The sequence below is a fragment of the Hyposmocoma kahamanoa genome, unplaced genomic scaffold, assembly GCF_003589595.1.
Source record: "Hyposmocoma kahamanoa isolate Upper Pololo Valley unplaced genomic scaffold, ASM358959v1 88, whole genome shotgun sequence".
Lineage (NCBI taxonomy): Eukaryota > Metazoa > Arthropoda > Insecta > Lepidoptera > Cosmopterigidae > Hyposmocoma > Hyposmocoma kahamanoa.
The window spans coordinates 9,391,188-9,404,059 of record NW_020654466.1 but is presented as its reverse complement, the minus strand read 5'-3'; the positions used below and the strand labels follow the sequence as shown (position 1 = coordinate 9,404,059).

Here is a 12,872-nt window from a genome sequence, read left to right as displayed (position 1 = left end):
TCTGTCTATAGAAACATTTTGTACTTCCTAACAAAATATTTCTATAGGTTTAGTACTTTCTGGATATATTTTTTGAAAAATGCTTTATGTGTGATAAAATAAGTATTATTGTAAGTTATTGAACAATATACTGAGTGTTTTTATTTAAAAGGGACAAAATGGGGAAATTCGAAACCATAGAAGATACAGGGAAACCATCTTAGTAACCATAAAGCCTTTGAAATTTCTATGGCAGCCATTTTGTTTATTTTAATTTCGAACATTTTTTTCTTATGGTTGAAATTGCCTTGGGTGTACCTCATAAAAGTGCACAAACGTTCACTCCATAAGTATATTACAGTTTTTACAGGCTGTTTATCACTCTTTTATATTTTCCACTCTTTTATATTTTCCATATTCAGGCCATCTTGTATTTTTCCCTTTGCTCCCACCAATCCGCGTACAACGGTATAAATACCTTTTTTTCCATTATATCGGGAAGTATGCGTTCTATTTCTATCATATCATATCTATTTCTATAACTTGTATGATGAGTTATGAGTTATGATGTTATGAGTTATAAAGCTATAAGCTATGAGTTATAAATAAATTGTGCTTATATAATATAATAATAATAAACCCAAGCACAATTTATTCATGTCAGATTTTTCTTTAATATTGCATCGATGCAAGTGTAAAGGCATATCTTGGGTGTAGTTTTCCAGGTTTTAGGAAAAAAATTCTGTTGCAGGTCCTATATTACATACCACCAGTAAAAGCTACTCTATTGGCCCACACATGCGCTAAAGAGTTTTGTCTCAGCTGTGAATTAGGTATGAGCCCTTTTGTAATTTTACTTTCAAATTCCCGATGAAAAGATACAGATGGGCTGAAATTCCAGGAATTTTGCTGCAGAACGACACAGGTACATGTTTTATTTATTTTTTTAATTAGATATGTATGGGGTGGTCCACTTCCAATAGTGTTGGAACGATATACTGTCAATATCATTATCAATGGGCTCATAAAATTACCCACGTCAGGCTCAGTTTACATTGCCTCCATATGGAAGCGTTTATTTTATATATAACATAATGAACTTGTCAATGAACTTGTCATTTGTGTGTTACACGATTGACATAATGTTTATTATGCAATGTATTATTTCGCCACAAAACGCTGCTGCCATTCGATTGTGCAGTAATGTAAATCCAGTCTAAAAGCAACTCTAAGAACTTAAAAAAAATTAATTTATGATTGAAAATTTAAAAGTAATGAATGCATTAAACAATAACCGTAATATTGCTTTTAATAAGACATTAAAAATATTTAATAAGAGGAGTATAGGAGGTACAGTCACGTGCATTAATATACAATATCGAAATAATACAATCTTTTAAAAAAGTTAAGTTTATAATTTAAATATTAAAATAATTGTAACGTTTCTAGGCATCATTTGATTGTGATTTTGCTACTTGTGTAAGAACATGTTTGTGAACATGATTGAACAAGTCTAAGTATTATTACATATGTCAGTGGAGGCTACCCATACGTTAGAGACTGACAGACTAAATTCTTGATTATTATTTAACAGCCGTTTGTACAGTGAATTCTTGTCAATGTCATTAGGGTAGCCCTCGTAGGACGCTATGGAAATGGGTGCAAGCGTCTCGTTTCACGCCAAATTAATAAAAGTAAATTATATTTTACAAAAGTAATATTCTATGACTTCCTAGGCTTCCTGTTCAGAATGTTGGACACGTCAGGCGGAGCGCCGTGTCAAGCAACCAACTTCCTGCGAGCTTTCCGGACTGTCCCCGAAGCTGCGGCATTGGGTCTCATTTTACCCGACCGAGGTGCAGACTCGAGAGTAGACTTGGTAGCGTTGATACAGGTGAGTTTCACAGAGTAAAGTAATAGAAAATTTATCTTATCTATCTTATAATAATAATAATATAAATATTGTTTGTTATTATTATTAACACAAAGATCTGAGCAACGGAACGAACCAGCGGACCTCACGAATTTTTCCATGTGCTTGTTGAATCTTTGTATTTGATTTTCAACGACTTTTTAGCCGTAGCGCCATCTATGAGATGCTTAGTTAGCAAACCGTGCCAGAGTATCCGACTCCGGCAGAATCGAAGGAATTTTCTCGGATCTTTGTATTAATTAATAATTATAACAAACTAGTGGAATAATTTCACAAAACGTAATTGAATATCAATTCAATAAAAATGTAATTAAATATAAATATTCTCTTTAGTATAGTCTAATGTTCATCATGTAAATTATAAATACAAATTAAATTATAATTATTAAATATTTTAACATAACTTTATTTTATACAGTATGTTTACTGTATAAAATATTGTTAAACCTGTAGAAATATAATATAAAAAAAATTCTTAGACTATTTCTAAAATTAAATCCCTAGAATGAAATCTAGGTTGTAATAATATAATTACATCAAAAATATGGAGCGATCCGAAACTCAACACTGAAACACTCGTTACCCTTGCTATCGTCCGACATCCTCAAAAACAAGTTTACAACTGCGAGGAGCGAGCTGAACTGTGATTATGACACTGGGATTTGATTAAAGAGGAGCATCTAACAGCGCGTTACGTGCGTGGAACGCTTGTGCGTCGTGAATGCAGCGCGTATACATCACGTCCGCCAGACGACACACCTTTCGAAAAATATTAAAAATTAAGCCCCTCGTGTGTTCTCAGGCTGTCAGTGATAATCTGATAAATTACGATTATTTTATCTTAAAATTGAAATTTACGTAAGACATTTGGTTAATGGGAACTGTAGATGATGTTGGGAAGCGTATAACCAGGGATTGAAAAAGTAGTCGTTATATACTAAATATGTGTACAGTAGGGCTAGCATGACAGGGCACGACTTGCGCGAGAGCGACGTAAGGCGCGGGATCTCTATACGAGAATAGCAGTATCTCGCGCAGCCCTACTGGTAAAGGTTATCTTTATAAAAGTCATCTTAAATTATTCTAGAGTTGGAACCGTTTCATCCTCCACCAAATCCACTACGAGATTCTCGAAACGCGCAAGAAGGAAAAAGAACTTGCTTATATAGCGAACTCAAGTCCGCCGAAGCAACGATTGGCCAACAACAAGCTAAGGAATGTTGCCACTCCTACTGTCAACGGGCAGTATGAAGAGTATCCGTACACGGAGTTGGAATTTCTTGGGTCGGCGGAATTTGATGGTCAAGAAGAGTTTCAAGAAGTAAGAGAAGATGGCTGGCATACTAGTCAGAATCAAGAAGGTAGGCATATGAAAAAATTATTCACTTATTAATGTATTTGGTCGATCGGGTTTTAAGCAACTGAACGTTTCTCCATATGCGATGTTTAGAAAAAACATCAGAATAAATCACTTTTTATTGTAGGAGCCGGTGATAACAATCAGGTTCAAAACTGTGTCAACCACGACTTGGTAAACAATCATCAATCGGAGAGAGAAGAGTCTGATATATCGGAGTTGTTCGCTATCGGCAGAAATCAGCTAAATAGGTGTTTGAAATGTAACAAGGAGGTTAGTAGTTATTGGTGCAAACCCTTGCCTAAAATGGTCCTTTAAAAAAGCTAACTGTTCTTCACATTTAAAGCGACAAAGAGGTGCTAGTTTTGCAATTCAAGTTGATTACTACATTTTGCTAATAAAGCTCTTCTATCGTGTTCGTAGGAGGAACGCGAGTCAGTAGTTCTGGCCTGTGCGCTGCAGTACAGCCATTTCGGGGCAGGCGCGGGGCGGGGTGAGGTCAGCGGGGAGGTGCGAGGGTTCGCAGAGTTAGTTCGTGCGTCGTTAGCTGCACGTCGTAGCACGCCAGCGTGGTGCGATCAGTGTTCACGATTCACGCCTACTACACAGCGGGGACGCATTATGCGGTAAGCTTCATTCACAGACAGCATAATCCAGGTAGCAGCAACATACTCAAAGACTGTATTTGACGTCTTCGTTGGCCCTATGGTTGTGTGGTTGTGTATATTGTGGACGCTGGATGAGGAGGTCCCGGGTTCGATTACCGGTGGGACAAATTGGGATATGAACTTTCTAAATTGGTTCTGGTCTTAGTGGATCTGGTACTCATAGTACAGAGGATCCCTAGTGAGAGCAGGGGGTCGATTTAGAACCTTACGATAACTCAGTTTTCGACCTTTTTCTTTTCATTTTTATTCACAACACCCGAATTGAACTTCAAACTGTCGTATTCGATACCCAACCGAAATGACGTCACACCCGTATGATTGATTACTCGAGCTTCTCGACCGGCAATGGCTACAATCGTTATTCAGAACATAGTTATGGAAAGAAAGTTTCCGAACGTCCTATTGTTTATAAAGCAAGAATGTAATAGGGAAATCTCTTATTATTTTAAATAAAGTCTGGATTTTGCTCAACTTTATTAATGTATTTTATATTTCAGGCCATTAAAGTCTTAAAAATGTATATAAAAGTACATTTTCATTTTTATGATAATCTGTTTCACCGACTAACTCCGTAACCGCTGTTGGATATCGATATCGTATCCGAATCCGAATCGAACGTTTAACTCGGAATGTTCTGAATGGCTCGGAAAGCACCCTTCGAGAACGACATCCAATCGAACGAATCGGTTTAAATAACGAAAAGTTCTGAATCGGGGCGCACGCAAAAGGTGTAGTTGTCTGGCACAATTATAAAATAAAAGAAACATCGACACAACAAGAAGACCACCACCTTCACCACGATGTAGTCATTCACAGGCAAACTAGAACTAAAACTTGTGAATCTTCTATAGCAACCTTGTGGCCATAAAGTTTTAAGAATATTTGTGTAACTATTTTTAATAAATTAACAATAAATTTTCAAAAAATAAAATTGTTACGACGACATACATTTAAATTACAATTATAATTAATAAATGTTTTTAGTTGACTTACTGCCTCTCAAGTAGAGGCCGTGGTTTCGAATCCGGACTAGCACCTCTGAGTTTATCCGAATTTATGCGCAAAAATTAATTTAAAATTTACCATGAGTTTTTCGGTGAAGAAGGTTCACAATCCTCGGAAGACACGTGAAGTCCCCAATTCTCATTAGGCGCACGCCTAAACTCTGAAAGGAGACCGTCTGACCCTGCAGTGGGACGTAAAAAAGGGTTGATTACGACGATGATGATGATTGTATTCAGGAAGCAGAGGCAGGCAGGAACGTCTCTTTGTATTTACTTAGCTTCATTGTCGTCGCCGACATCGGTGTAGTGAGGTGATACACCAGATCTAAAGTATTATTGATGCGTACATTTAAAGAACTGTCCCTTGTTTTGCAGATTGCCGCCAATTCTTGCGATAAATTGCGGCGGGGTGACAATGCACGAGAAGGCTTACTGGGCGAAGGGTAGTCCGAAGGACGGGGTAAGTTTGGAAGCTTTGTTTTTACACTTATTACAATTTCATCAACAAAGACCGACTGTTCATTTGATTAATTCATTTTTTAATTTTTGACATAGAAAGGTACAAAGATCCCACAACACAAAGAAGTGTTCCTTCTATACAACTGGACACGAACCAGTATCTGTTTTACTTATTTGTAAAGAAAATATTACTGTTGCCATGCCAACCAACCACCTGAGCTAAACACTAAAAAACGGTGGCCCCGGCATAACAAAAGACACTTGTTCGAATTCAATCAGCTTGAAGGAATTTTTCTTTGTGTTGTTTGATTTTTGTGTGAATAATAATAAACTAGTGGAGTGTTTTCACAAAAAATATATAAGTATCATGGTTAGTAAAATACTATGATATTCAATAAATAAATATAGAAAACTATTTTGAAGTAACGGAAGTTTCACAAAAATCGATTTCCCTTAAAAATCTTTCTAAAGTGGGACCACTTTGGAGTGGTGTTAAAAAAATTGGCATAGTTACCATCGCCGCCATTTTAATGCCTTAATTATTATATTCTATGCGATGGAACGAACATAATAATATGGTGTAGGTAAATAAAATCTTTTATAAATTCTTTCAACTCTATCCCTACAAAAAATTTTAGAAATAAAGTTTCTTTGAAATGATTTTTTATATACAATTTCGAAAGGACCTTTTCTAAAAATATTTTTCATTTTGTTTGACAATTTTGAAAAAACTACCAACTCAAAAAAAAAATTATCCCTTACATGTATCTATAAAGAAGTGGCACGTATTCATGATTGGAATGTTGCCTCTTTTGAAACAACTTGTTAATCAAGCGAACGATTGTAGAGACTCGAATTTCAGATTGAATCGAAGAGAGGTGGCAGTAGTAAGCCGTGCCGGTATGGCCTTCACTGCGCACGACCTGGATGTCGCTTCAAGCATCTTGACAGGTACCCTTTTGTAAACATAACTAGTTAGTTCTCCAATTGAACCACACATAAAGCTACAAAAAATGCCAATTTTTTTGCCTGTAAATTTTAAGGCTATGTAAGTGACGTTGGCTGACGTATGTTTTAAGAATCAGGTTATCCTAATCCTCCTAGAACATGCAGAAACAGTCCTAAATTGGAAATATACAGAAACGTCCATTGTACTGATCTATTTTAGTCTAATAAAATTTGAATATTAACAAAAAAAAAAAACAAAATAACATTTACGCACTTTAATAATTTAATTAATTATTTTACTTGAGATCAACTTTATATGTCAAAAATAACACTTTTTCACAAGTATTTATAAATATTACGCATTACGCACAGGAAGCGGATGACGCACAGAGGAGTATTTCACCTCAAAAGTTGCTCAAAATGATTTTGTGATTTTTATCCATTTGACATGTAATAAAACGCAGTTTAAAGTCATTAATAATAATAACGTTTATTTTCTCGTCCACAAAATACATATTATAGCTAGGAACAGTTTACACGTTAGATTTTGGTAAGGATAATTTTGTGGGAGACGGATGCCTAAACTGAGCAAAAAAATGCCTGTGCGTCAGGCCACCAGGTTCCCACCTCTCAGAAATACAAGTTCAAAAAATTTACACAAGATATTTTTAACACTACTAGCACCAATAAGAAATATTGAAATGCCGCTTCACAATCCACAGATTCAAACATAGTAAGGAGTTGAATCTTACAAATTAGAGACTCAAAAAGAATAAAAGCATTGTACCATTTACAGTCCTATGAAATTTTATTTCTAGGGTCTATCATCATTATACCACTGTAAACATTTTAAATATTAATAATAATAATAATAACAATAATAATATAATACGTGTTGTATTCAACAAGTCAGCATTGCCAAAACCGCGAATTGGATTGAACAACATGCATAATAAATATATTATTTATGAGACAACGCTCAAAAGGTCTTCTGTTTCGTTATAAGACAAAGTTAGAAGCCATCTTTTACAAGCGCTTTTACATTTGTTAGTGTTTAGTTTATATTTTCCAATTATGTTGTTTGCTTTGTTATATAAATGTGATCCCAGAAAGGCCTAAAATTTTTTGCAAATGTGGTTCGAAATCGGCGAGGTTGTGTACAAACTATAATGTCTGCGCTTGTCATCAATTTTAATATTTTACACAAGTTCCTTATGCTGTTTGAGTAGAATTGAAAGTACAGCCAATTGCCTAACGGTCAACACTTCACATTTTTCATAAAGGGTTGTAGTTGAAAAATGGTAGGGACAAAAGGTGCTTACTTTAAGAACTGCACGTTGGGCTACTTCAATGGGCATTACAAGTCGTTTTATTAACAGTTCCCCAAACAGAAATACAATGCGTTATCAATGACTGACATAGAGCAAAGTAGATTTGTTTTAGAATTTTATAATTTACAGCATGTCTTAAATTTTTAAATATGTATAAGCTTTCGAATATTTCCACTCAGATTTATTTTATGATTTTTAAAACTCAAATTTTCATCAATAAGAATTCCCAAGTATTTAACTACTTCAACCTGTTTCAGTATGCTACAGATACATTTTCCACTATTATCCTGCAGACATGTATGTGCCTTAATACACAGAACGTTAGAAATTTTGTTGGGATTACGAATGGAGAAACAAATGTACTGTGTTTTGTCGGCGTTCAGAGCTAATATATTATTGCGTAACCATTTTATAACATTATTAAGTCCCTTTTGTGCCCGGTCGTAAGTCTCTTCCTTCTTCATCCGCATAGGATATAAGCTGGCCGAATTCCAATGGTAAATTGTTGCTGATATCGTTAACATACAGAAGGAAGAGGGTTGGGCCTAAAATACTTCCATGTGGAACGCCATAACAAACTGGCTTATCTAAGCTTGTATAGTTACTCACCTGAATGCATTGGAGACGATAATCTAAGGTAATCCTCCAGTAACTTCCACTGCAATCCCCTTACACCTACCTGGTTTAGCTTTTTCAAAAGTAACGGCACCGATACGGTATTAAATGCCTTTGCCAAGTCTAAGAAAATGGCAAGGCATTTGTTACATATATCTAGATTACTTTGAACATATTCTGCCAACTCATGGACTGCATCATCAGTAGCCTTACCATTTCGAAAACCATATTGAGTGTGTACTAAGATGCCCGACTTTTTTAAATAGTTCACTAGTCTAATATTAATATTTTTTTCTAAAATTTTGGATAGTGCTTATTATCATTATTATCAACCTATTTACCCATATTTACCTGTAGTCCCACTGCTGGGCACGTATCTTCTCTCAGGCGAGAGTTTAGGCCATAGACCGCCACGCTGGCCCAATGCGGGTTGGGGACTTCACACGTTTTCCGAAGGTTGTGAACCTTCTTCGACGTGCAGGTTTCGTCACGATGTCTTCTTTCACCGAAAAGCTCATGGTACATTTGAAATTAATTTCGCACACAGAGGCGCGAGCTCAGATACGAACCTACGGCCTCTACTTGAGAGACGGTAGGTCAAACCATGGCTACCACGGCTCTTAATTATCCTTATATCTTTTAAATTGTTGTTGGTACTATATCTATAAATAAATTACTTTATCTTTTTCAGACCAATCTCTTCTCAGAACAATTCGTTGAAGAGTCCGACGCATGAGTCGCATTGTGTTCTACCTCATCAACTTGTGATTAGATTGCAATCCGATGGAGATGTTATTATCACTGATAAGGTATGAAATTGGTTTAATTTTATAGCGATTTTTGCTTTCGCAATATATGATAAACGAAGTAATACGAGCAAAAACTTCTACCATTTTTTTTACGTTCATTGCAACTGGGAGAAGTACGCTCAATATCATACAGTATTTGTCGTACGGTGCGAAACGTACAGATGAACAGTTAAGGCTGATTCACGTTACACCATGCCGGGGCCGGTGTTCCGGCCGTGACACTGTCAAATATCATAGTATGCTTTTATTTGAACCAATTCATGTTAGACCGGACCGAGTCCGTACCCCGAACACGACAACATTAGTTCATATAAAAGCATACTATGGATATTTGACCGTGTCACGGCTGGCGTACGACCGGAGCACGGCTCGGACCCGGCACGGTGTAACGTGAATCTGCCTTAATTCCAAAAAACATTAATACAGCTTTTGCGTATTGCCTGTTCCATGAACCTTTCTTAAATATTTTCAACCTATTGAAACAGGTAAGTTTCATTTATAATAATATAGATTAAAAATTCGTTTGTATTATTTAGTATTAGGGCCTTAGGGACTTACTAGCCTCAAAGGGCGCATTCAAAGTAGATGTAGAGGCGCTGCAGTCTGTGGCGGCTGCAGCCGCGCCACTACTGATATTCATAAAATATATAACGACACAGACGCGAAAACTGCAGTACTGCTGCAGCGCTTCTACACGCGTCTATAGCTCTAAAGGTTTAACTATTTAAAGTAAAGTAAAAAGTACTTAATATTGCAGGTACTCGCCAACTATACAACTATAATTAATTTAACGTTTTGACATAAATTCTTGCATATTTTAGGCTGATCAATTACCCACCGAGTCTCCCAAACCAGAATTACAGAAGAACAAAAAGAAGAACATTACAACGCAATCTGAGGAGGAATACACATTATGTGCGGCAGTGGTGTGCGTAGAGGACAATCCTAAAAATCTGGTCGCGTATGTTCAAACCGCGTCTAAGGACTCTGAACCGCATTGGTATTTGTTCAATGATTTATGGTAAGCACTTGTTTCACTTACAACGATGAAATAAAATGTCAAAGTCAAGAATGAACCAATTGCATGCCTCAAACTCAAAAATATCTTTATTTCATAGGTAACCAAATTACACATTGAAATCGTACTTATTGGTAAGGCAGATTACCTGAGAAGAATGAGTAAGAAACTCTAGGAGTTGCTTTATAAAAAACTTATTCTTGTACACGTATTTATTACAATATTTATTTCAAATATTGATGCAACCTTTAAGCAGGTCACTAGCAAGGATAATCGTCATCCAAATAAGAAAAAGCTGTAAAATATTAGTATATAGTTTTTGTTTTACTACAGTTTTATACTTGTAAATCACAAATTGAATCATTTAAACAGAACCTTCTTTAAAAGCGTATACATTGCCCCTTAAATTAACTTGTGACTTTATGAAGATGACTGTCTTAATTTCGTAAATGTACTGTGACGTGGTTCAGATTGTAAAATTGCTCTAACCCCACCTAAGTGCCACCAACTGGCTTTTGATTATTGTAATAAAAAAGCTCGGTCATGCGTTGAGTGTTTCTGCTGCACTGCAATGAACAGTCGGCAACACAACGTCTTTTTAAAACAGAGATTGTATTTATCAGTTTCTAACTAAACACTGATATGTTATAGCATTGTCCCTGTGTGCGCGGAGGAGGTAGTCCATTTCGGTGCATGGTGGAAGACGCCGTGTGTGCTCTTCTACATGACGCGCAGTGATCGGCAGGTGGTCCACGATGAGAATCACTCATAGCCGCCGCTTATGTATGGGCCCTACAGCAAAAGGTGTGAAACAAGCTACAAAATAACCCATCCTGATATAGGAACATAACCCGAGCAATAGCTCAATAAGAAACACAAACACAAGTTATATTGTTTGGCAGGGTAATAATAGGACAAGCTCCTTAAAAGTCCTAAAAATGTCTCTTCTTGTCGTTTGTTTAAAATTTCCTAAATTCCGCGTAAAAATAACGACAACCCGTTTAATTCTGTCTTTCCAGCTCAGTGTTGCCATTTAAACCACCGTTTCCACCAAAGTCTGTTCCAATCCATTTTCAACAAAAAGTAAACAAACCTGTTTGGTTAAAATTCTAAGGTAATCATTGAATAAATCGAATAAGTAACACTTTCACGTATATTTCGATGATTTCGACTTGATTTCTCATCACTTTTTCCAACAATATTTATTTGAATAGCATCGTAAAATTGTATTTGAAAAATGGTGGTACAAAAATGAGGTTATTTTTCTATACATCTATGACTTGTCTGTGGTTGCATAGTGCTGTACGAAAACAAACATTCGGTTCATTCAATCTAAGTTTTTGTAATCGATTAGTCAATCGAATATTTCAATTGCAATCGAACGAGTATCTAAGTGTAAGGATTTGAAGGAGGGCTTAAAATTAAGATTTCGGAAATTTCAAATATGCTTATTCTAGGTTATGTGGGGAAAACCGCTAAAACGACTCCATTAAAACAATCAATTCAGTCAATTAATTAATCGATTTGTAGTTGGCATTACAATTGGCCATCACTATGTCACGTCTATGGTAAGGTCAATGTCCTGTTTGTGTACTTTTTGTTCAAAATGGATTGAAACGAAGTATAATTACCTGTCAAAAGTTTTGGCAACACAGCTGAAAAGATAGAATGTCAATGCCACTAGTAGGGCTAGCAAGATAAAGCGCAACTTGCGCGAAAGCGACGTAAACAGCGAGATATCTTTGCGAGAATAGCAGTATCTGTCGCTGTCGCGCCTTATTATGCTAGCCCTACAGACAGTCGGAGCATATGTAGCTCATCTAGTCTTAGAATTTCGTGTCATAAAATTTTTTTTCAATAGGCGACCTACATTTAATTTTTTTTATTTTGTTTTTCCAGTGTTGTTGGCCTATACGACTTAAACGAAATATACTATCAAGTACCTTCAGGAGGACATTACTTCGTACAGTGATTCCAATAAGCTCAAGTGTGAATTATTCCTCATAGCACAAAATAAAGTGAGAGAAATATTTTTAAAATTATGTGATGTGATGATGTAAGTAAATTATTTTAGCCGTTAGTTGACAGAGGCGTTACAAATTTATTGATCAAATAATGATATTTGCAAAGAGTTAAATAAATAAATGACGCAAGGCCGCGAAACTAGAGCAGGCGAGAACGCCGTACAATTACCAACAAAAAATAACTGTGATCCAATGGTATCAACTAGACTATTTTTTTACCTGTTTATTATAGATCTACTATGACATGTAACTGTAGTACTATCTAATTGTAAATACGCAACCTTCAACCGATGTGAACCTTATAAATAAAGTTAAGACCTATCAACAAATGGATGTTGGGTCAAATCCAAAAACCACGAAAAATATGTCCGGAGTTTACCTATATAAACTTGGTGACATGAAATGAAATATAAAATAAACTAAAACATTTAATTTAAATTGTAATGTCATTGCAGTACTGCTTAATTTTGCTCGCAACAATTTAAAGACCCTAAAATTCACCATATTCAGCATAAGCTGAAGCTTTTTCCAGTAGAAACTAGAATCTTAACAAAATGCACCATATTTAGCTTCTAGTGAAAACTACTTGAACACAAGAGTAATGGCGTAGCGTATACTGTCAATATTATTTTATATAATTTCATACAAGTTTACTTAAGAAATAAATAAAGACTTGTGCAGATATATGCACACAAATATTATAAATCTAAAACTAACTATGTTTCTT

General features: G+C 35.7%; 1 protein-coding gene across 2 annotated transcripts in view; it reads left to right on the top strand.

Annotated features, from left to right (window-relative positions):
• LOC113235583 (PAN2-PAN3 deadenylation complex catalytic subunit PAN2) overlaps positions 1 to 12,872 on the top strand; it is a 36,828-nt gene that overhangs the window by 6,684 nt on the left and 17,272 nt on the right. Inside the window, exons 12-22 of one of the 2 annotated variants that reach the window (XR_003310881.1) lie at positions 731 to 812; positions 1,716 to 1,873; positions 3,000 to 3,273; positions 3,397 to 3,542; positions 3,693 to 3,895; positions 5,317 to 5,401; positions 6,263 to 6,351; positions 8,986 to 9,103; positions 9,925 to 10,124; positions 10,773 to 10,925; positions 12,021 to 12,139. Coding sequence is in view for 1 of the 2 variants with exons in the window: in XM_026471333.1 (XP_026327118.1) it covers positions 731 to 812; positions 1,716 to 1,873; positions 3,000 to 3,273; positions 3,397 to 3,542; positions 3,693 to 3,895; positions 5,317 to 5,401; positions 6,263 to 6,351; positions 8,986 to 9,103; positions 9,925 to 10,124; positions 10,773 to 10,893 (1,476 nt within the window). In the remaining variant the exon portion in view is untranslated. Of the gene's footprint in view, positions 1 to 730; positions 813 to 1,715; positions 1,874 to 2,999; positions 3,274 to 3,396; positions 3,543 to 3,692; positions 3,896 to 5,316; positions 5,402 to 6,262; positions 6,352 to 8,985; positions 9,104 to 9,924; positions 10,125 to 10,772; positions 10,926 to 12,020; positions 12,437 to 12,872 lie in introns of those variants that run through there. The other variant, XM_026471333.1, reaches the window with a different exon arrangement.